The sequence below is a fragment of the Antechinus flavipes genome, chromosome 3 (genome assembly GCF_016432865.1).
Source record: "Antechinus flavipes isolate AdamAnt ecotype Samford, QLD, Australia chromosome 3, AdamAnt_v2, whole genome shotgun sequence".
NCBI lineage: Eukaryota > Metazoa > Chordata > Mammalia > Dasyuromorphia > Dasyuridae > Antechinus > Antechinus flavipes.
In genome coordinates this window covers 316,907,307-316,932,398 of record NC_067400.1, presented here as the reverse complement: position 1 = coordinate 316,932,398, position 25,092 = coordinate 316,907,307, and the positions used below count along the sequence as shown (strand labels likewise).

The following is a 25,092-nucleotide window of genomic DNA, read 5'->3' as shown; positions in this document are numbered from 1 at the left end:
TCAATCATTCTTTCCCTCTTCCTCTTTCTCCTTTTTCTCAGTAATATGTTTCACTTCTTCCTTATCCCTACCCCCCTTTTTTTTTCTTTTTTTTTCTTTCTTTTTCCCCCTTTGCCTCTCAAACCCCTTCCTGGAGCCCTTTCCCTGTGCTCTTCTGTGTTTCATTGTTGTTCTATCTTGGCTGATTTTTAAATTACATCCCCTAAATTTGATTTCTATCACCATGACTCTAAGATGTGTTTGTAACAAGTCAGGAGTATGCTTTAAATACACACATACTGAGGAGTGAACTATTCTACCAGACCCAAAGTACCTCTTCCTATTCATGTAAGCTCTTGGCTTTTTCTCTTCTTATGCCAAAGTTTTATAAATTAAAAACAACAACAAACTTTGACCTTAGAAGGCCTAGATTCAACTTTTGGCTCAGTGACCTTAAGCAAAGCCCTTAATTCTCAGTTTCTTCATCTGCAGAAAGGATGCTACTCATACTCCTTACTTTACCAGGGCTGTTTTAGAGCTTTGTAAACCTTAAAGTGCTATAAAAATGAGAGTTATCTTCCTCATCATGATTTCCCAGATCCTTTCACTATATTTACATGGAAATGACACTAGAGCCAAGATGGTGTAGTAGAAGAATCACTTCACTCAGCCAACCTCTCCCTATATTCTCCTCCAAATAACTTTAAATTAACACCCCAAATCAAAATCAGGAATAGCAGAGACTGCAACAGGTCAGGGTGAGACATTTTTCTAGCCAAAACAACTTAGGAAGTTGGAAGAAGAGCTCTGTGATGGGAAAGAGGCTGGAGCTGAGCCCATGGAGATGAAATACCAGTGGTGGAACTTGCTGGCATCGGAAGTATAAGCAGCTTTGAGAGCTCTCAAGCCAGAAACCTGAAAGAGACCTGGCAACTGATCAGAAAAAGATTACAAAGGATACCTGTGCTGGTACTAGATACAGGCTTAGAAGCTATTTGACAACTCCATTGCCTTTACCCATTTCTGGGTCAAGGGCACTTGTAGTTACAAGGAAGTAGGGGCCCAGAGGAGTATTACTGCTTTGGTCCTGAGAAATCAGGGCCCCTTCCTGGGTAGATCAGGAGAATAGTGGCCATGCCTCTTCCCAGATCATAACCCATCTTAGAAGCATTGAAAACTTCCAAATCCCAGACTGCTCTGAAAAAAAAAAAAAAAAGAAGCCTTGTGAAAAAGCTTGAAGGTTGGGACGATGCCCTTGCCTCCCCCCCGAGAACAGAAAAACGAACTTTACTGTAAATTTAAAGTTGAGACATAGCTGGAAATATGAGCAGATACAAAAAATGAAGACTATAAAAAAGTTACTATGGTGACAAGGAAAATCAAGACACAAACTCAAAAATTGCTATGAGCAAAGCCTCAAAGAAAAATGTAAATTGGACAAGAGCTCAATAAGAATTCCTATTGACCATCACAAAATGGTGTTGTTACTGTGTACAATGTTCTCTTGGTTTTGCTTACTTAGCATCAGTTCATGTAAATCTTTCCTGGAAAAAGTTTTTTAAAAATTATTTTCAAGATCAAGAGGGATAGAGGGGAAAATGAGGTAAATGAGAATGAGAGAAGAAAATTATGAATAAAAACAATTAACATTTTGGTAAAAGAGAAAGCACAAAAATACCGAAGAAAATAAAAAAATCTTCACTGGTATTTTGAATTCCCAATTCTTTTCCTCCTTCTCCCCATCCTTGAATATAAAATCATATATGTGAAATCATGCAAAAACATTTCCATATTAGCCATGTTGCAAAAGAAAACAATTAAAAACAAGAAAAAACTAAAAAAAGCTTCAATCCGCATTCAGAGTTAATCAGTCCTCTCTCTGGAGGTGGAGAGCATTTTTCATCATGAATCCTTTGGAATTGTCTTGGTTTGTTATCTTAACAGCTAAGTCTTTTCCTTAGCTATTGATATTGCTGTTCCTGTGTACACAGTCTGCTTTTGCTCATTTCACTTTGCATCAGTTTATATAGGTCTTTCCAGGTTTTTCTGAAACCATCCTACTCATCATTTTATATAACACAATAGAATTCCAGTACAATTGTATTTCAAAGCTTGTTTAGCTGTTCTCCAGTTAATAAAGTGTCCTCTCAATTTTCAATTCTTTAGCACGACAAAAAAGAACTGCTACAAATACTTTTGTACAAATAGGTCCTTATCCCTTGTCTTTGCTCTCTTTGGGATATGAACCCAGGAGAGGGGTTGCTGGGTCAAATGATAGGCAGTTTTACATAGTTCTTGGGGCATAGTTCCAAATTGTTCTTTAAAATATTCTCTACAGCTCAACAATTTTTTCACATCCCCTCTAGATTTTGTCATATTCCTTTTCTGTAATGTTAACCAGTCTGACAGGTGTGAGGTAGTATCTCAGAGCTGTTTTACTTGGTATTACTCTAGTTATTAGAGTATTTTTCTTTTGATATGTCTATTGATAGTTGGATTTCTGTTTTTTGAAAACCACCTGTTCATATCCTGTGACCAATTTTGATAGATTTGGCTCAGTTCCCTATATAGTTGAGAAATTTTTTTCTCCCAGTTTCCTGTCTTCCTTCTAATTTTGGCTGTATTAGTTTGATTTGTACACACCCTTTTTGATTTCATGTAATCAAAATTATCCATTTTATTCCCCATGATCTTCTCTATCTCTTGTTCAATAATAAATTCTTCCCTTATTCATAGTTTTGACAGATTTTTTTCCATGCTCCCCTAATTTATTTGTGATATTACTCTTTATGCTTAAGTCATTCCTCCATTTTGACCCTTAGTGTATAACTGATTATGATGATTAGCACATGTACTAGGTACACTTAAGTATTAAAACAGCTCCAAGAATCATGACAAGGTAATATAGATACTATATCTTATTTGTGAGTAGAGGACCTCTAAAGCCTCTTCTGGGCAATTAGGTAGCACCATAATCCACAGAGCCACAAACCTGGAATCAGGAAGACTTTCTGAGTTCAAATCCAGCCTTAGATGCTTACTAGCTGTGTGATCTTGGGTAAATCACTTAACTCTATGTACTTTGGTTTCCTCATCTGTAAAATGAGCTGGAGAAGGAAATGGCAAATTACTCCAGTATCTTTGCTAAGAAATCCCAAATGAGGCCGTGAAGAGTTGGACATGACTGAACAACAATGAGAACAATTATTAGTATCCTTCTTTTATTGATAATGAATACTAGAGGGAAATAAATGATACTGGGGATAAAGTGCTAGAGCAGAATTCAAATCTAGCTTTAGACACTAGCTTTGTGACCCTGGGCCAGTCATTTAATCTCTGACTGCCTCAGATCCTTCATATGTAAAATAGGAATTGCATTGATGCTTTTGATGGAAGATACAATAGATTCTAATATTTCTTTCAGCTCTAAATCTGTCCTACTATAATTAGATGAAGGCCCTAGAGGCAGCTGGGTGGTGCAGTGGATAAAGGGCTGGGCCAGCAGTCAAGACCTGAGTTCAAATTTGGCAACAGATACTTCCTGGGCAAATCACTTCTTTCTGCTTCAGTTTCCTCAACTGCATCTACCTCCATAGGTTGTTGTAAAGATTAAATAATAGTAATATTTGTAAAGTTTGTAAAATAACACATTGCCTGGAATATGATAAATAACAAATGCTTGTTTTCTTTCTTCTAAGGAAGGAAATGCTAATTAGTAATTATTGTATTGATTTTATTTATTAATTTATTGCTACTGAGACTTGTAAACTCATTATTAAAAGATCTCTTTACAAGTGTGGAATTTTCAAGGTAGAGAAATTAAGAGATTAGCCTACAAGGTCACTTGGTAATAAGCAGGTTTCAATTTTAACTCTTTATATGCAAATCAAGAGTTGTTTTCTCTATAGCAGTTTTGTCTTTTTTACATAGATAACATTCCCTTTCAAAATACTTTTAGTTCTGGTCAACAAATATACATTGACCCTATGTTCTACGTTGGGGGAGAGCTTTCTTCTTCCTATTAATGAAGTTCACTAAACTGACACTTTCAGATTCTGAGTTTTTCCTTTTTATTAAAGATTTTATTAAAAATTTCTAGTCCCTTCAGACTCTTTGGGAATCCATTTTGGGGTGTTCTTGGCAAAGACATTGAATTATTTGCCATTTCTTTTCCAGGTCATTTTACAGATGAGGAAACTGAGGCAAACTGGCTGAAATGCCTTGCTCATGCAGCTAGTAAGCCCTGGGGCTGGATTTGAATTCAGGTATTCCTGATTCTAGGTCCTGTGCTCTACCCACTACACCACTGGTTGTCTTTTGTTTAAGACACTGTGGGCCAAGAAAGTATTAGCATAACATAGTATGAGGGTAAATAATAGTTATTTTGATGTTAGAGAACTTGGGATCAAATCTTACCCCTGATTCTTATTCCCTTTGTGATTTTGGGCAAGTCACTTAGCCCTTTCTAGATACCAATTACTCCTCAATAAAATGAGAAGTTGGACTACATAATGGTCCTTATGGTCCTTTTCAGGTCTACATCTGTGATCCTTTTTTTGGGAAAAAAAAATCTTTTAGGAGAGTAAATACTTTTGAGGCAAAAGCCTGGGCCATGAGTGATTCTTACAGTATTTGGAAGGACAATGTAAAAGATTCAGCACTTTCTCCTGATTAGTCTATTTCCTCTCTTCCGCTTGCTTCATAGGAGCAGATCTTGTGATTAATGAGGTGATGTGGTGGGATCATGGCGTTTATTACTGTGCCATTGAGGCTCCAGGGGACACTTCTGGAGATCCAGATAAGGAAGTGAAGCTCATTGTTCTACGTAAGTACTAAGTTCTCTTCTCTGTGGTTGTCTGTAGTTACCCTGATACTTTTTTTTTTTTTTTTTTGGCTGAGACAATTGGGGTTAAGTGACTTGCCCAGGATCACACAGCTAGAAATGTTAAGTATCTGAGGCCAGATTTGAACTTGGGTCCTCCTGACTTCAGGGCTGGTGATCTATCTACTGCACCAACTAGCTGCCTTCCTCCCCCGCTCACCACCTCACTTCCCCACCCCTCACCTTACCCCTACCCCCAATACATTTTTTTAAAACCCAAACACAGGTTCTTGGATAATTTCAAGGAGTCGGTAAACTTAAATGAAAAACAAATTACAGCTTGATTTCTATATAATTGATTTTTCTTGAAAATCATATGTATTTTATTTTATGCAATTAAAAGTATTTTTCTGAGATGGATCCCTAAGTTTCACCTAACTATTAAAGGGGACCATTACCTAAACAAGAGACCCTTACTCTCAGGTTAGGTTCTTTGAATGATTAGTTATAGCTCTCTTCTTGTTTAGTGTTGCGTGCATCTCACCTGACTTAGAAAAACCTAAATTTAGTACAAAGATCAGAGCTAGAGTTGGAAGAAGCATCGGAGACCATTTAGTCTCAAACCAGCTTTTTTAAATGTAACTTTTATACTCTTTTCAGTTAAATTATGGATTTTTTTTCTCCCTCTCACACACACTCTCCCTTGGAAGAAAAGAAAAGAAAAACAAAATCCTTGCAACAAAAGTTCAGTTAAACAGAACAAATTTCTGCCTTGGTCATGTTCAACTATATCTCGTTGTATATCTTGAGTTTATTGCCAGGAGGCTGGTAGCATACTTCTTCATCAGTCCTTTGTTACTGTGTTAGTCCTTTGATTTTATGTTGGAAGAGGCTCAGAGACATTAAGTGACTTGCTTAAGCTCACAAGGGTCTGAAGTCAAATCTCTGTTTCCAAAGCCTTGGCTCCATCTACAATATCATGTTTTGTAAGAGGGCCTGCCCAACCCCCTGCTAGCCTTGGACATTGCACAGGGTATGGCTCTGGTAATCTGAGGGTAGCCTTGTAAGGGTGAATAAGATGGTGCTGGGAGGAAAGGGGTCCTATCCAAAGGAGCAACATGGCAGTTCCCAGGGGAGGCGTGTTGGACCTTAGAGGGGAGGACCTTGAATATCCTTATTAGGAAAGGAATGCACACAACAAATCGATGTGTAGCTTCCTGTAGAGAATCATGTATCTGCCATAGGCTAGGATATGATTATGTATGAAATAGTAACTAGAAACAAGCACCAAGATGATAAAAGGACCTGCAGTCTTTGTAATAAATGGAGTCTCACACCACCCTGGCTCTCGCCCCTCATTGCTCACAGTCTTCACCGTTTCAAGTAGACTGGCAGTGCTGATCACATAAGGCTTAGTCCACTCGGGAGTTGGGGCTGTGACCCCCTAACAATGTTTCTCATATAATTTTAGAAAGGGACTTTAGGGATTGTCTAAGAAAATCCCCAGTCATTTCAGGTGACTTCTCTAAAGATGTATAAGGAGTTAGTGACAGAAATGAAAGTAGAACCCAGATGTCCGGACTATGCTATATATCACTGCCTCCTACAAGATCCACACTGAAAATATTAATTTTTTAAAAAGATGTTTTACAATAATAATAATCCTTAGCTATAACATTGAATGAGAAAAAAATGGAAATTCAATGAACTTGCAGATTTTCAGGACGTTCAATAAAATCCTAACTTAATTGAAAATTTAAGGAACTGAACATGGACAAATTGTTTGGTTTTTTTGTATATGAGAAATATATACCATGAATTTAAGATTGACATCAACAATAGGGTAGCTCAAAAAAAAAAAAAAAAAAGATGGGGCAGAGTAAAGTTAAAAATAGCAATTATATTATAAATGAGGTACAGAGGAAGAATAGACACAGAGGCAATAGAGAGGAGAGGAGGGTTCATAGTTCTGAAAACCTACTCTTATCAGAAATGGGTTCAATAGGCAATACCACATATATACTGTGAAAGATATAGAACCCTTGGAAATCTATAAAGAAATAAAAGGGGAGGGATGGGTGGATAGGGAAGCAAAAGGTGAAAGAAAAAAATAAAGGAGGAATCCTCGAGTGAGAAGAGGTTAAGTTATTTGAGAGGTTAAGGAATTTCTTAACTATAACCTGCTTGGGGGAAGATAAAAATGTGGGGAAAAGAATAAAGTAAAAAAGGTGCACAGCAGAGAACAATAGAACAATTTCAAGGAAGAAGAGATGGACACTCATGAATATAATTTCTTCCTCTAATATATCTATACTTTCTTAAACTGGTAATTTGTTGTTATATATTTTGAATCCTCCTTGATGTTCTGCTGGTCACATGAGAATGTTCTCATTTTTTTTTTTGTTTTGCATTTTGTTTTGCATTCCTTTTCTGTTTATCTTTTTTCTTATTTTTTAAAATAAAATAAAAATTTAAAAACAAAACAAAAAACGAATAATAATAATCCTGAAGATGTTTTCAGTGAACCTACACAAGATAAGTTTATACCATATACTTTTATTCAATTATAATTGTCCTTCTGTGCTGTGGTCCAAAGATTTTGTTGGACTCTGATTTCTAATCAATTCTGTTATCCTCTTCTATTTGACAGGTGAATTTATCCCATTCATATTTACAATTAGGATGGCTAATTGAGAGTGATTTATCTCTGGAGGATTTGTATCTGAACTCCATAGAAAAGGATGAATAATAATCATAATACCTCCATCTTAGGTAGTTTTGGTATGATTATCTCCATTTAATAGATAAGGAAATTGAACTCCTTTCCTATTTAAGTGAATTGCCAAAAATTACTGCAGACCTTTTAAATGCAAATCCTTTCTCCTCATTATCATACCACTAAACCAGTTAGGGTAGAAAAATGCAAAAGGGAAAACAAAGAATTACTGGAGGTCCCCAACTATAAGGGGTAGTGGTTAGAGCACTTGGACGTGAGGTTAAGAGAATTGGATTCAAATGCCACCCCAGATACTGGCTAACTATGTCATCATGGGCAGGTCACTAATTTCTCATTTCCTCATCTGTTAAATGAAGATGGGTTTTGTACTACCTTCTTTGCTGAGTGTGAGGAAAACACTTTCCAAATTTTATAGAACTTATCTAGACATATAGCTATATAATTTGGGTTTATACAATTTAACTATACAAATTGGGTCATTCATTAAATTAATCAAAAAACAGGCATTATAAATGCTTGTATCATGCTATTTGAGATACAAAGAAAAAAAGAAAGAAACTTTATATAATAATAATTTGTTGGTATATGGTTTTGTGGTTCCATAGTTCATTTGTAATTCACTTATTTGGAACTCAGAACATGTTTTTTCTTAGAAAACTTGTGATCGGGGGAGGGGGTAGGAGAAGGAGGGGAAAATTTGGAGCAAGAGGTTTGGCAACTGTCAATGCTGTAAAGTTACCCATACATATAATCTGTAAATAAAAGGCTATTAAAAAAGAAAGAAAGAAAAGAAAACTGAGGAGAAAATTGTGGATAATAGACATTTAAAAAAAAAAGAAAACTTGTGATCAATGGTGATGAAGTTTCTAAATAAAATTTTAGCACATAGTGTACTTATAATACTGTTTAATTGTCTTGAAACTATGTTGCAGCAATAATAGTAACTTTTTTAAAGCAGAGAAACAGTACAATTTTAAAAGAAATTTTCTAGATGAGTTACCAGAAATATAGAGAATTTACATGACTTACAAGTAAATATACTTGAGATGTTTCTACCCTCTCTGTCTCTTTGGCTCAGTCTTGGGTCTTCCTACTGTTCTTCACCAGCTTAAGGAAAATTGATGGCCCATCTCTGGTTTCTCAGGATAGTCTAATGTTACAAGTACCTCTAAATGGTAATTTGTGGGAATGCCCTACTCATCTCAGAAGGATTTTTATAAGAGGTGAGAGAAAGGCAAGTGAAAAGTTCATAGAAAGAAATTGGATCAGGATTAGTCAATCAAGTATTTACTATATACCAGGTACTATATTAATACAAAGAACAAAAAATTGCCCCATGCTCTCAAAGAAATTGTATTCTACTTGGGGAAACAATATGAAAACAACTATATAAATAGAAGGATGACATTAGCCTCAAGGGGGATCAGAAAAGGCCAGAGGATAGGATTTTAGCTTAGACTTGAAGGAAATAAGGAAAAGAAGGAAGAAATGAGAAAGAAGGGCATTCCAGACATGGGAAATGCATCATAGAAGCATAGTGTTATAAATTTAGAATTAGAAAAGTTCTTGGAGGTCTTTGAGAACGCCACCTTATTTTACAGATGGGGAACTTGAGGCTGAGAAAGATTCAGTAACATGTCCAGTATCACATAGCTATGTCTGGAAACAGGAAAAAAAGTATGGTGGAAAGTTGAGGGTGGTGTCAATAATTGGGGAGGGACCTACCTGGGGCTCCCTTACTTTCCTTTGTACCTGTTCCTTCTGTCTCTAAATTATCTTTTATAAAAAATTAAAATAAATTAAAATTATTTCAATTAGTTTTTCTTTTAAACATTTAATTTAATTTTTAACTAACAAAAATAATTTTCTTTTCCAACTCCTTCCCAAAAAATGGAAAAGAAAAAAATCCTTGTAACATACATACATACATACATATACATATATATAACCAATTAAAACAATTATATATTTAAGATAATGTCCTTAAAAAACTATGTCTCATTTTGTGCTAGATGAATGGTACACTCTGTTAAGAGGCACAGGCACCAAGATGGCTTCCTTAGTCCTCTGGAATTTAGTGAACTTATTGTCAGGGTGTGAGATTGTTTTTTCCACACTTGCCCAGGGAGTCATTGAGCGAGGGAAATCAAAGTGGTTTTTACAATATAGAAAGCAAAGGCCTAGAGTATGACTAACTGGCTCTGACTTGCTCTCTACAGACTGGCTAACAGTGATTTTCATCATCCTTGGTGCCATCTTCCTCATCGTGCTAGTCAGTGTATGCTGGTGCCAGTGTTGCCCCCAATATTGTTGCTGCTATATTCGCTGTCCTTGCTGTCCAACCCGGTGCTGCTGCCCTGAGGAAGGTGAGAGATTTTCTAGGAAATAACTTTCTTAGGCACATTTGCCCAGAAGTCACTTAGTAAAGAAATTAGTATTTTTTTCTTTTTTAATTATCCAAATTTCCCCCCATCCCTATTAATTCTTCCTAGGCTTAGAAGGATTCCCATATTCCTAGAACTATATATAATGTGTCATTTTTGGAAAGGGACCAGAATGATTATTGAATTCAATCCTCCTATTTTACAAATGAAAAACTAAGGCCCAGAAATCAATTGAAGCGAAAATAATGTTTAAAATAAGGAAGTTGTCTGAATACAGGATTATAAAGATACTTACTTAGAGATCTTCAAGTCCAACTAGTAATTTTAATATAGTTTTACACTGATGCCCAGAAAAAATGAAGTGATACAGCCAGTAAGTAGTTATACCAAGATTTAAAACCAGACCATCCTGATTTCAAGGCCATCACCGACACTAATCCATGCTGCCTTTTTTATGCTTCTTATTCCTGCTGATATGCCTAGAGAACTACTCACAGTGAGCTAGTTCCCTTGAGATAAATACAGCGGATGGGAATTAAGAAGAGAAAGACCCCCCAATGGGTCTTTAAAAAATTATTGGATGAGATGGAGTGGGGTGAAGGTGGGTTGAAAGTGGAGGTGGCTCATACTACAAATGGCCATGGTCAGTTTAGTAAGAACGAGGCTAACATGTCTGTAACATAACTATATTAAGGGAGCAATTAGCCTTTACAAAACTCGCGTTAACAGGTCTACCATTCTTGTATCAACATAGATCATTGGGAAAGAGAATATTTCTGAAGACAATAGAGATAGGATCTGGATCTGTAATTTCCATAGTATAGGGAATTTCCAGATTAGGAAATTCCCTCTACTAATACAGGTTGGTTCCTTCTCTGCAATATTTGGATGCAAAGATTTAGAGAACTGCCTGAGCTGCATATAGAATATTTCATGGGACTCACATCCAGTTCTTCCCAGTTCTGAGGTCAACTGCCCCTTTGACTCTTTGAGGGCCATGCTATGGCTCAGTTCTATTTATGTATTCCTTCAACAGATACTTCTTGGGCATCTACCTCACAGAGTATAGATCAAATAAGATAATGTTGTCTGGCCCTTAGTAGGGAGCTTAATATGTGCTTATTCTCCTTTGTATAAGGTATTATTTTCAGCATTTTGAAATAGAGTATATGTGAATGTGGCATTGAACATATAAATTAGTTTAGGTAAAATTGTCATTTTTACTACATTGATTACATAAATTAAAAAATTTATATATGTGCATATCTATCTATCTATATTTAAAAAATGAATATGGCATGGCTCCAGCCCTTAAGAAATACAGTCTAGAAATATGCAAATAGCTATAATGTAGGGCAATATATGTTATGTACCATAGGATAACTTACAAAGGTAAGACCATAGAAATTTAGAGAAATTAGAAATTTTCTTGGAAGAACTTGGGGGGGGGGCAGATGAGGGATAGCAATTTTAGCTGAACCTTGAATGATGCATAAGATTTCAACAGGTGATAAATAGATGGGGGGGAGAAGATGTAGTAATGAGAAAATCACATACAATTATGAGAGAGCAAAATGTCTGATAATGAAATAGTATTCCATTTTGACTAATTTAAGATTATTATAAAAGGGAAGAGATAGCTAAAGGAAGAAAGGGATCTTGGACACATGCAGAGTCTTGAAAGTCAGGATGAGGAGAGTGGACTCTATGTAATAGGCAATGGAGAACCAGTCAAAGTTTTTGAATAACATGGTAGCCAAATCCAATAAATACATGAGTAATATTTATATGGCACTTTAAGGCATTTCTTTCATGATCTTGCAAAAAACAGGTGGGGAAAAGTATTTATATTCCCAGTAAGAAACTGAGACTCAAAGATTAAATGATTCACATGTGCTCACAGGATTATTTTTTATAGCATATATTGAAGGCAGAGAGAAGCCAGAGACAGGAAGACTAATTAGGAAACTATCACAATAATACAGAAGAGGAAATGCAGGCGTAAACTCTGAGGGAAAATAAAAAAAATAGGGGAGAAAGTAGCAGCTAGCAAATGCAGAATGCTTATACAAACATGTCATTTGTTCTTCACAGAAACCCTAGGAATTAGGTGTTGTTATTATTATATCAACTTTACAGTTAAGGAAATCAGACAAATTAATTGATTTGTATGAGGTCATACAGTAAAATGTCTGAGGCCTGATTTGAAAGAATTCAGGTCTTTCTGACTCTAGGCCTCATGCTCTATCCATTGAATCATCTAGGTCCTCTTCCTTAAAAGAGGAGTGGATTTGGGAAATTGGGAAGGGAAAAACCATTGCCTTTAAATTGTCTTTAAATCTTAAGGATTTAAAAGATGATTGGGTGCTATGGCAAGACAGTTGGAGGCACCAAAGATAACTTCAGATTGGTTAGTCTGGCAACTGAGAGCATAGTCGGGCTAGTATTGTTATTATTATTTTGATAGGAAAAAGTAAGGAGGAGGCACTAGCCAGATAAAAGAATGGTGGTGATGAGTTTAGTCTTAGATTTGTTGTACTTGTATTGCTCATGTGTCATCTGCTAGATATGTCCAATGGGATGATGGAATTTTGATTGGGGAAGACATCATGGATAAAGATCAACACTTGGAAGTCATAAATTGAAACTCTGAGATTGATAGTAAATATAGCTCACCAAGAGAGAAGCTATAGAGAGACAGAGACAGAATGCTGGGAAATGATCTCATTTAGAGAGGAGGAAGAATGATCATTGGGTAGGGAAGGGAAAGGAATAGTTTGAGCCATCATTGAAGATTTTTTAGCATCTATAGTATGCCAGGGAACTGCCCTGGTTGACTCTAACTAGCTTTGGGAGGGCAGTGTAGGAAAGTATGGATACAAAGCCAAAAATGAAACAATCTTGCCCTCAAGAATGTTATGCTTTCTGGAGAAACAATGTCTACACATATAAGTAATACTGTATGTACAAAGTAAATACAAAGTCAAGCGGCAGGAGGCAGAGGGGAGAGGGAGAATCATGAACAGCAAGAAAAGATCAGGGAAAGGCCTTATATAGAAAGTATAGGGGTTTTGAAGGAATCTAGGATTCAAAGAAAAGTGAATTCCATGCAGGGAATATGGCCAGCAAAGCCCTATATAAACATGTTCTGTTATTTTTAAGGCAGAATGGCCTAATGCATAATGTATTGACCTTGTAGTCAGGAGGATAAGAGTCCCTTGGTCATCTCTAACTCTTTTTTTTTTTTTTTAAATAACTTTTTATTGATAGAACCCATGCCAGGATAATTTTTTACAGCATTATCCCTTGCACTCACTTCTGTTCCGATTTTTCCCCTCTCTCCCTCTACCCCCTCCCCCAGATGTCAAGCAGTCCTTTACAAGTTGAATAGGTTACAATATATCCTAGATACAATGTATGTGTGCAGAACCAAACAGTTTTCTTGTTGCACAGGAAGAATTGGATTCAGAAGGTATAAATAACACGGGAAGAAAAACAAAAATGCAAACAGTACATTCATTTCCCAGTGTTCTTTCTTTGGGTGTAGCTGCTTCTGTCCATCTTTGATCAATTGAAACTGAATTAGCTCTCTATCTCTAACTCTTTCTGAGCAAGTCACTAAATGTCCTTGGGCCTCACTTTCCTCACCTGGAAAATGAGGGTGGAGTTCAAGGTTGCAGCTGGGAGGGGGATAAGTTTGGCTAGAATGTTGGTGATTTGGGATGGTTGGTTTTTGTGATCCTGGTTGCCTCTGCAAGGAATGGTTCTGAGAACTTGTGCTCATAAAGACAGTTGAGTTTATCTTTGTACTTTTCCACTATCCTTTTCAGGACATTGGGGCTGCCCAAGAGGACACATCCCTACCACCTATTTATAGCCATTGTTCTCATATTCCCAAGACACTGGTAGGGGATTACTTCCATAATTAGTGTTCTGCTATTAATAGCTGAAGATGATTTCATGCATTTCACGTTTGGGGGGAGGGAAGTTTCAATGTTAAGGGGGCTTTCAATACTTTAACCAAAATCCATGTTGGGAAGCCCAGTCACAGGGTCAGGACTACAGAAAACATTTCTGGGTGAGACTCCTCAGTTCACATGAATCAGTCAGTGGTTGCCTGCTCCATCCACATGTCACCTGACTCGAGTATAGATTTTAGTGTTAACTGTTACTGAGCAAATAAGGAAGTATCCTTTACTCCAGGATGGATGCTATGTTTAAGGCTTCCTTCCTTTTTATTGTATCCTAATGACCACTGTGATTTGTGCTCCTGAATATGCAGAAGTATGTAAGATTCTCTAGAAAATATAGTTCCAATAGAGGGAGAATGGCATTCACCCCATGAGAATATGAAAGGAGGGCTGTAGTCTGGTATAATGGAAAAATCACTGAACTTAGAACCTTTGGACAAATCACTAAAGCAGTCTGAACTTCAGTAAGGATATAAGATATGGTTGTATGCTGTGACAAGAAAGTTGGAGGTATTAAAGATGACTTCAAATGGAAAGGGGGCAAATGAATTAGTTAAACAAAGGTTCCTTTCAGCTCTAAGTCCAAGGAGCCACTGAATTTTATTGAGCAAGGAGTGATGTGTGCTTTATATATCTCTCTTTGGCAGCCATGTGGAGGATGGTTTTGGGGAGGAAGAGACCTGAGTCAAGGAAATCTGAAGCTATTCTAAGAGTCCAGGTTAGGAGGATCCTATACTAGGGTGTAGTGAAGTGAAGAGGGGGAAAGAAATGAATATGTGAGATTTTGTGGACACAGAATGACAAAATTTGGCAAAGCTGAGGATGACTTTGAAGTTGCAAACCTAAATGATTGGAAGGATGATGGAGCCATTAAAAGATATAAAAATTTAACATAATCTTATTTCAAAAAAGGAGGAGGGATTGTGTAGGCACAAAATCCTACTGAAAATAAAGGTGTGAGAATTAAGAGATCACAGGAGGTCATTAGTGATGTACACAGAAGTCAGATTTTAAGAAATAAAAGCTTGAGTAGGAGGTAGTAAGGGGTGTAGGCTGTAAGAATAAATGACTATTTTGAGCAATCACTGTGAAAAATGAGTGAGATCAGTAGGTCCTTTGGAGTAGTAGAAGCAAAGAAAATGTTTTTTTTTTTTTTTTTAAGGTAGGAAAAAATTTGATTAAGTTTGATAGGGGAGGCAGAAGTTGGTGAAAAGAAAATGTTAGACTAAAAAGAAAGGAGAGGTAATTAATAGAACCCAAATTTAGGTGCTAGATTGGTCAGTAAAACAGGTTTTCAAGTCAGCAAGGATGATGTCAGCACTCAGGATGAAGTTATTGTGGAAGGCTTGAGAGTGTGTCTCGATGGGCAGTAGACCTAATGATGATGAAAGCCAAAAGAGATGATGCAGAGGGGATAAAAAAGCAATGATTTGCAAGTCTGGGATGGGATAGCCAGGGCAACCTTCCTTTGTGGAAGAAAATCTAAATTTTCCATTAGTTCTTCTAAAATGTAGGGAAATCCAACAAGTCTTTCACATAATCAAACCTACCATTCTTCTGTATGATCTTAATCTTTCATTACAGAGTGGTGAGTATAGATGGGAGTAAGGTCTTCTATCAAAGGGAGGAGAGGTTCAGGAGCACATACCTATCCTGGGAATGAAAGTGGTGTAGAAATTATGGCCAGGGATGATGTTTTTGAAGGCAATGTTATTACAGAATTGAGAGAAACTCAATGAACAATAAGGATAACTTCTATTATAAGGCATTGGGGGCTTCTTGAAGCTTTGTAACTTTTCCCTATGCCTATCACTTTTATTCTCCACTTTGTTTTCCACTGTTGTAGCTGTAAAAAACTCTAGGAAACCAGAAAGAGATTGTGTCATTGTTTAGTGGACTAGAAGGTAAGGGAGAGATTGGGAGACCTGGGGATGGGAATGGAGAAATCTTAGAATGGAAACAATCAGTGATGGTAACTAAAAACAAAAAGGACAATAAGTTCTAAGCTTAGGACTAGAAAAATAACAAATAAGAGGTAAAAGAGCAGTCAGTCTATTATTCCCCAGAGGTTTATACACCAAGAGGACACTTTATGTCTAATAAAACAGAATCTGTTGAGTGTATAGTATTCTTGTAAGGTCTCTAAGAGCAGGGTCCATGTCTTAGTTATTTTTCTTTCTTTTAAAAATACATTTTTGGAAAAAAAATTAAAATTATTATGAGATCTTTTGTTTTTACATAACCTAGATTTTTCCATATATCCTGTTCTCTCCCTCCATATAACAAAGATTTTTAAAGACAAAAAATTAAAAGAGGAAGAGGGGAAAAAAGCAAAACTGATTAATACATTAAAAAAATAAAAACTCTGACTATGCGTTTCATATCTGTGAACTCCCCTTCCCTCCCCCATACCTCTGCAAAAACCTCATCTTATTCATCTTTAGATCTTCTTCAGTACCAAGTACATAGTAAGTTTTTAATAAATGTTTGATGAATGACTCAGTAATATAATAGAGGGGGAAAAAATCACCTGACATAAAATCAGAACAACTTGGTTTAGGTGATGTCCTCACCCCTTACAAGTTAAGTGATTTGTCCATAGTCATACAATTTTTTCTGAGTCTCAGTTTTCTGATCTATAAAAATGAAAATATAATTAGAGCACATTTCATGAGACTTAATGAAGAAGGGAGTTTGTAAGCTGTGAAATGCTATATAAATACGAACTGCAATTACTGTAAATTGATGTTTTCCTAGCTTATAAGTGAAGAAAAAGGGGCTTCTAATGAAAGGATTATAAAGGAAATAGCATCTCAAAGAAAAGTTAGATTCCAGTTAAAGTAAGATGGTGGGAAGTAGGGAGAAACCATTTGTGGGTCTATAATAAAAGGTCAATAACATGGGGGGGGGGATTGCTCATAGTATAACATGAAATAATCAACAAAACTAGCAGAGGGTCATTTAGCAGTAATAGGAGCCTGAGAAGGGAAAGATGGAGTTAAATAGTAATGAGAGTGAAGGAGAGGGTAGTAGAGTCAATATCTGGATCAGGATAATGAGGGAAACAAGAGGTTGGAGGCTTCCTGGAAGTGCATGTTAGTGCTGGTGAAGAGGAAATATTGAATAGGCAGAGAGGGGGATGAAAGATTGAGCATCCTTCATATTATATGAAAAGGATGTTGATTATTTAACCTATATTGGATTGCTTGCTATCATGGGGAGGGTGGAAAAAATTTAGAAAACAAGATTTTGCAAAAGTAAATGTTGAAAACTGTCTTTACATGTATTTGGAAAAATAAAATACTACTAAAAAAAGAAAGAAAGGGATGTTGATGAAGTATTAGGAGCCTCTGCCAACATGCTCCCTTAGATACCCAGGTACTTCTCAGAGTTTGCTTGTGTTCACTTCCACTTTTGTTTCCACCTTAATTTGTTTCCCATAGAAGCAGTACCTCATACCTTATTTTGTTCAGTCTCGCTCATTGTCCATTTCAGGCAGCCAGTTCTTTAGACTCTCCTCTTATTGTTATAGCCATTTTTCAGTTGTTTTCAATCATGTCTGACTCTTCATGACCTCATTTGGAGTTTTATTGGCAAAGATACTGTAGTGATTTCTTTCTCTAACTCATTTTACAGATGAGGAAACAGAGGCAAATAGGTGAAGGGATTTGCCCAGGCTCACACAGCTAGTAAATGTCTGAGGTCTTCACAACTTACAAACCCAACAGTGTATGCACAGCCTCACCTAGTAGCTTGCTTTTTTTTTGGTATAGGTAACAACGGCTAGGGATGCAAAGTGCAAGGGGAAGACTCCATGGATATTCTTTTAAGGAAGCCAGAGCAATTACATTCCAGTTTGAAACATACAAGCACTTTCTGCATCTGCATGTACCTTTCTTTTTTTTACCCTTGATTGGGATTGGTAATTCCCTTCCTTCCTCCTTCTACCAGGTTCCCGTCACCGAAGAAAGCCCCTTTAGTGAGCAGAGTGGGTGAAGAAACTGGGGAATTTTTAGCCTAGAGAAGAAAAGATGAGGTAGGGGTTGTGAGGGGAAGAGACAAAAAAATTCTTCAAGTCTTTGAAGGGATGTCATGTGAAAAAATGATTATACTTATTTTGCTTGACCACAGTGAATGGGTCAGGAACAGTGAATTAAAGCTGCAGAAATAGATTTGGACTTTATTTTTTAAAAAATCTAATTAGGGTTATCTAAAGTAGAAAAAACTGCCTCCCAAGATAATGAATTCCCCTATAATTGGAGACGGCAAGTCCACTTCTCAGGGATGACTCCTAAGTTCCCTTCCAACCCTTGAGATACTATTACTGGGGAGAAGGGCAGAAAACTACTATCTGAATCTCTTGTTAGCACCATGTACTCCCTTAACTACCTGCCACACTCAGTGCTCATATACTGGGAGGAAGCAGAGACCATGTGATTATAGAACTATATACTTTCTTCTGCTCTTCCAGGTTTCCTGGCCTGTGTCCTTAATGACTTGGTGTGTTTGTACCTTCTATTTCTGTCTAGGGACTGGATGCCATCTTGGTTAGTTGCCAAAATTTATTTGCATGCTTGATAAAATACATTTTGTGTCACCTTGGAGGAAAGCATAGGGTTGATATTTTAAAAGCAAATGATTTTTATTCTCTGTGAAAACCCCTTTGAAAAATCCATGTCAGGGATGATGGAAGTATTGGTACTAGCTGGTGTTTACAGCATCTTTACAAAACCCTCTATCTGCTGAAAATGTGACACATCAGATTTGGAGGAGGATCTGTTTTCTGGAAAGGGTGGCTAGTACTGATTCACATTTATATTTCTTAAAGTCAATAGAGCATTTCCCTCAAAATTAATCCAATGGGATAGGGGATATAATTTCCATTTTGCAGATGAAAAGATTGAAGTAAAGAGATTCTAGCTCACTTAGGTAAACAGTGGAAGAAGTGAATCTCAAACCCAAAGTTTTGTATCCAAACCCAGTCCTTCCTCCCTGCCTCCTACACCACACTACTTTCTTGTCTGATAAAGGGTCAAGAAACTACACCGGGTGAAGGTAATCATTTCTCCTTCTCCCCTTGCAGCCCTGGCCCGGCACCGGTTTATGAAGCAGGCTCGGGCACTAATCCCCCAGATGATGGAAAAACCTCTCTACTGGGGTGCTGACAGAAGCTCCCAGGTTTCATCTTACCAAATGAACCCGCTGCTGCAGCGAGGTAAACCCCCTACCAAAGAAATGTAGGTGGGCTGAGGGTAAGAAATTGGTCTGCATGGGGCCTTTGTGGAAACAAAACAAAACAACACAGATTATTATGGCTCAGGGAGAAGAAGCACAAGTCAAACATTTAGTTTGAAAATCAAATAAAGAGGGTATTCCAGGGAACTTTCTGGTATCCCTATGAGTGAGGGAAATCATTTTATCTTGGGACTTGTCATACAGTGATATTGTCATTTCTCTTTGTGTTTAGATTTTTCTCCACCGGCCAGCTTCCCTCAGATGCCAGTGCACCCAACACCAACTCACCCCCCTGCTGCCAATGGAGTACTGGAGTACTTAGAGAAGGAGCTACAGAAATTCAACCCTGCCCAGGCCCTCCCACCAACCCACAAAGCAAGAGTTGCTCGTCACTGCAGCATGTTGTCCTCCCTGGGTTCAGAAATCATGGAACGCAGGATTATTCACCTCCCCCCCTTGGTCAGAGACTTTCCCTCCTCCCAGAGAACCAGTGAATCATCTCAGCAACAGTGGGGCTCCCAGTTTTCCAGGAGACCTTGGGCTCTGGATGACATGAAAGAGGAGAGAAGGCTGAATTATTACTCTGATTTCCGTCGAGGGTCCTTGGAACCATGGCCAAAATCCAAAGCCTTGGAGCACAGGGGTCAAGAGAAATATAAGGGTGGAAGGCATTGGACTTCCAGGGAGGAAGTCTCACCCACCTCCAGGCCATACTCTGATAGCCTGAGTGATGATGAGTCCTATTCCCGGCAGGCACACTGGAGCTCCAACCACTCAACCCAACGTAATCGATCTCCAGGAAGGCATTCTCGGCCAGCTCAGAGGGAAAGTGCCCTCAGACACGGTAGCCACCGGCACCGCAGCCATTCCCCGCCATCTTGCCATAGCTCTTGGAGTTCAGAAGAAGAGAAGGAGCGGCAGTATCGTCAAGGCCGGAAATCCCACCGTCCTCCTCCACCTTCAAGCTGGACTGAAGAGAAGCCACCAAGCTATCACTCTCTAGAAGTCATTCCAGGCAAGAATGTCAGGAAAAAAGGGAATGTGGAAAGGCGCTCGGTGAGCCTGGGGGTTACTCTGTGTGAGGGTAGGGCTTGGAAAAAGAAGACCCATTGGTCTGGTGGAGTCTAGATGTCTTTAGCGTTCATGAAAACAGTGACTTTTCCTAGGCAAGGGGTGACCAACCATAGACAAGGTTTACAAAGGTCCAGGCAGCTAGAGAGTAAGCATTTATTAAGCACTTTCTTTTTCCTGGATATGTACAGCATCTTTACAAACCCTCTATCCACAGAAAATGTGGCAGATCAAATTAGGAAGAGGATCTGATTTCTGGAAAGAGTGGCTAATACTGATTCACATTTATGTTGTTTTAAAGACACAAGCATTTTCCTCAAAATTAATCCAATGGGATAGGGGATATAATTTCCATTTTGCAGGTGAGAAGATTGAAGTTAGAGGTTATGGCTCACCTAGCTAACCAATAGAAGAGGTGGATCTCATCTCTTCCTGCTGCTGAGCAGTAGAGCTACAAAAACAAAAGTGGAATTGTAATACCCATCCTCAAAGAGTTTACAGTAGTGGAAACAAATTTTTAATAAATGCCTCTGACAGAAACTCTTTTAGAAGGTGATTTTTGAGGGCCTAATTTTAGAAAGGGCAATGTCCCCAGCAGGCTGTAGAAAAGCACAATTCTTGGTGTTAAGATGACCATATGAATATCAGTTGCCGTCTATGTAAGAAGGGAAAAATGAATTATGGTGATACTTACCTCAAATGAGATAATATACATGAAACACTTCAAATGACAGTGACTAATTTCAAAGCATTATCAGAGCTACTTTCTGATCTCTAGCTCATCACTAATTATGGTTCCCAAACTCTGAGGTCATGAGAGGCCCTGCGCTGGAAGAGACCTGAGAAGTCTTCTCCTACAACTTCCTCATTTTTCAGCTGAGGAAATCCCTTTACCCCTAGAAGGTAGTATTAACAATTTGTAGAACATAAGCTCCCTACTCCCTACCCAATTGTTCAGAAAATAGAAAAAGGTCATATCTGCTAGGGGAAGAATGACAAGAAAGCCAGTGGTGTGTGTTGCTGTGGAACCTAGGGAACCTCTTCAAGAGCCACTTTTCCCCATGATGCTGAGTTCAGAATGGTCTGTGGAGGGCTGCTGGATAATCCCTATAGGAGTTTCTACCTACTTCTATCTTGAAAGGAAAGTCCAATCCATACCCTTAGGATGTAAGGTGACCTCAAATCTTTGGGTCTGGCCTCAAGTGGCATTGAGGGGCTCATTTCTGTCTCTTTGTGGAGTGGTGGGTAGAGAGGATGACTCACTTCTTGACTGACAGATGTTACAGGAAACACTAAGGGGGTAAAGTGGCAGTAGGGGTTTCTCTGAGGGAAAGTGGAAACGTGATAGTTTGAATATTCCAGAAGCCTCTCAAAATTCCCAGATGAGGAGCATCGTGGGTAATGGAACTAGTCTCAAAGTGTCCTAGAACTGTAATACTGGCCTGAACCAAATATATGTCTTATAGTGACTAGGCCAGGGAAGGACTACTGAAGACCTTTAGGGATTCAGATCAGGAATGCTTCATGAGGTTGCAGGCTGCTTTCTACCTGGCAATCATCCGATTTGTGCCAAGCCACAGCCACCACCAGGGGACTACTTAGCTATTTCTATTCTAACATGGGCTTCCTTAGAAGGTATAGTAGAATGGGTGAAAGGGCCAAGGTGCCATGCATAGGAAATATATATTAATAAAGCTCTTACTATGTGCATACACTATGCTGAGAACGTTACAAATATTTTTGTCTTTGACCATTTTAGCAATGTAGGTGTCATCATCCCCATTTTTCAGGCAATGCACCTAAAACACATTAGGTGACTTGCCCAGGATGACAAAGCTACTAAGTGTTTGAAACTGGATTTGAACTCAGGTCTTCCTAAATTGGGAACCCAGCCTCGTGTCCACCACAACACTTAGCTGCTTCAATATGGCAGACAAAGAGGACATGGTTGGGCCTAACCGGGTTTTTGTTGGACTGGATTTCTTGTAGAATCATAGATTGATAGAACCAAAAAGTCATCTTGGGATCCACTAGCCCAACTCTCTCATCTTGTAGATGGAAAGAATGAGGCCAAGTGAAATTAATGAAAGAATTTAATCAGAATCCAAGTCTAGTTCCATCTACTACGGCCCTCATTGTTTTTGTTTTTGTTTTTTATGAAACTTTTTATTTTCAAAACACATGCATAGATAGTCTTCAACATTCACCCTTGCAAAACCTTGTGTCCCAATTTTTTTTTCTCCCTCCTTTCCCCATACTTCTTTCCCTACACAGCAAGCAATCCAATATATGTTAAACATGGGCAATTCTTCTATACATATTTCTACAATTATGCTACACAAGAAAAATTAGATCAAAAAGGAAAAAATGAGAGAAAACAAAATGTAAGCAGACAACAACTAAAAAAAAAAGAAAATATATGTTGTGATTCACACTCAGTCCTCATAGTCCTCTCTCTGTGTACAGATAGCTCTCTCCATCACAAGGCCATCAGAACTGGCTTGAATCATCTCGTTGTTACCAGTTAATATGATACAATAACGTCATTTTACCCTAATGTGATAGTTAAAAAGATTTGAAAGACAGCAATCATTTATTAATAATTGTTAGTAAATTAGTAACTTGTTAGTTAAAAAAATGATTGTTAGTAAAAGGATCGTCATTTGGCTGTCTTAGGAATAGAGACCTCTAATGGTGGTGAGGGTCATAATTTATGTGTCTTTCAAAGAGCATATGTTTCTCCAAGGGGTGCCTACTCGCCTTTGATTGGTTAATCAAAGGCGGGGAGATGGGCTATCTTGGGGTATGTGACTTAGGTCACTGAAATCTTGGTCTAAGAGACATAATATCCATATTACCTGTCTTGATAATAAGGAGAACCAACATTTTCCCAGGATCTGTCTGAGCAAACACAATGAGCAGAAACATACCCATTAGCCCAAAATTAGAAATTTCTTTTACTGTTTAATTAGATCTTGGCCTGGGTAAATCTCTAAGAGAAATTTCCCACATTGGTTGGTTTCTGGTTGAGAAAGTAGAAAAGGGGGAAAACCTTGACTTTAACACAATAACTAGTTATTAAATATAAGAGAGAAATACTTTACCTTGACTTTAACTAGTTATTAAATATGAGAGAAATACTTTTCACACTAGCTGGTGCCATGACTTTCACTGCCCAATTTAAGATTTATGAAGTTGGTTTCATAATTTGCCACTAGGTGGTGACCTTTAATAACTTGTAACTTAAATTTTCCCCATGATGGGAGAAAAAATCCGTTTCAAAGCTAGACCTTTTAGTACCAGTTAGATCTAAATGGTTCTCTCTTCTTAAAGCATTATTTACATTACATTACAACACAACATCATTGAAAGATCTCATATCTTCCCAAGGTAGATCAGTCCTCTTTTATATCAAATCAAAATCTACATCTCTGAAACTTCTACCAACTGTTCTTAGTTCTATCTTTGGGATCCAAGAAAAATGAGTCTAATACTCCTTACACACGACAAACTGTATGATCTTAAGCAAGACATTTCTCTCTCAAACACATTTTCCTTATCCATAAAATAAAGGGGTTGGACTCTGAGGTTACTTCGGGCTCTAAATCAGTGATCCTTTGACTGCTTGAGTATAGCCATCATGTCATTCCTTTTACTCCCTGCCTCATACCAGGCTGAGGGAACATTCTCAATTCCCACTAAATAGTATGCATTCCCTCAATCAGTCCAAATATGGCACAGTGTTTAGACCACTTGTCATCCTCACCAGACCCCTTAGATATAGTCTTCCACCTTTTCTAAGATGTAAAAACCAGAACTGCATATAGTACTCTAGATCCCAGCTCCTTTTTTTTTTTTATTTTAATAGTATTTAATTTTTCTAATTACATATTAAGATTATTTTCAACATTCATTTTTGCAAGACTTTTTAAGTTCCAAGTTTTTTTCCTCCTCTTCCTCTCTTACCTCTCTAACCCCTCCCCAATTTTGATACAGGTTACATGTCCAATCATTTTTTAACATTTCCATATTAGTCATGTTGGAAAAGGAAAGAATAAAAGGGAAAAACCATGAGAAGGAAAAAAGGTGAAAATAGGATGCTTTGATCCACATTCAGTCTCCCTCGCTTTCTCTGGTAGATTCTATTTTCTTAAATTGGTTCACAACTTCATATAATCTCATAACTGAATGGGGGAGGGGGTGTCACAAAATTATGATTTCTCTTCTGTTTGATTTGTATATCTTTTTCATACACTTAGGGTCATATAAAACTTTTTCAGGCAAAAAGGGACCACGGGTAGAAAGTTTAAGAAGCCCTACTCCAGATGTATTTTGATCAAAGCAGAAGAAAAAGGGCTGATTACTTGATTTCTTCAGGACACACTGCTATTGATATGATCTAAGATTGCACTTTGAAGCAATATGACAAAGTGAGCTGGCTTTGAATTAAAAAGACCAAGATTGGAGACCAGTCTCCAAGATATATTACCTATGTGACTCTGGACAAGTCTTACCTTCTCATTTACCTTCTCAGTGACAAGGTAGCTCTCTAAGACTGAAAATAGTAAACTGGTTTCTTAGTATAAAGTCCAGAACCAACACTGAAAGATTGCATTAGCATTTTTGTTCAGATGTCCAAATTTTCAGGAACTCCTTTGAAGTTTTTTTGGCAGAGATACTGATATGGTTTGCCATTTCCTTCTCCAGCTCATGTTACAGTTAAGGAAACTGAGGGAAAGAGTGAAATGACTTATCTAGCTAGTCTGGGACTCAATTTGAACGCAGGAAGAGGTATCTTTCTGACTCCAGGTCTAGCACTCTATCACCCAATTGCCCCATTATAAGCATTAGCTTTATAGGTTAACATGTCACACTATCAAAATCTCTAGGTAT

At 37.7% G+C, this 25,092-nt stretch overlaps 1 protein-coding gene across 4 annotated transcripts in view; it reads left to right on the top strand.

The window, feature by feature from the left end:
- Nucleotides 1-25,092, top strand: part of ILDR1 (immunoglobulin like domain containing receptor 1) — a 78,513-nt gene that overhangs the window by 49,062 nt on the left and 4,359 nt on the right. For 2 of the 4 annotated variants that reach the window (XM_051985386.1, XM_051985387.1), the window contains exons 4-7: nt 4,685-4,804; nt 9,758-9,904; nt 18,977-19,108; nt 19,361-20,184. In XM_051985386.1, coding sequence (XP_051841346.1) covers nt 4,685-4,804; nt 9,758-9,904; nt 18,977-19,108; nt 19,361-20,184 — 1,223 coding nt within the window. The remainder of the gene's footprint in view (nt 1-4,684; nt 4,805-9,757; nt 9,905-18,976; nt 19,109-19,360; nt 20,185-25,092) is intronic. The other 2 variants (XM_051985389.1, XM_051985388.1) reach the window with 1 other exon arrangement.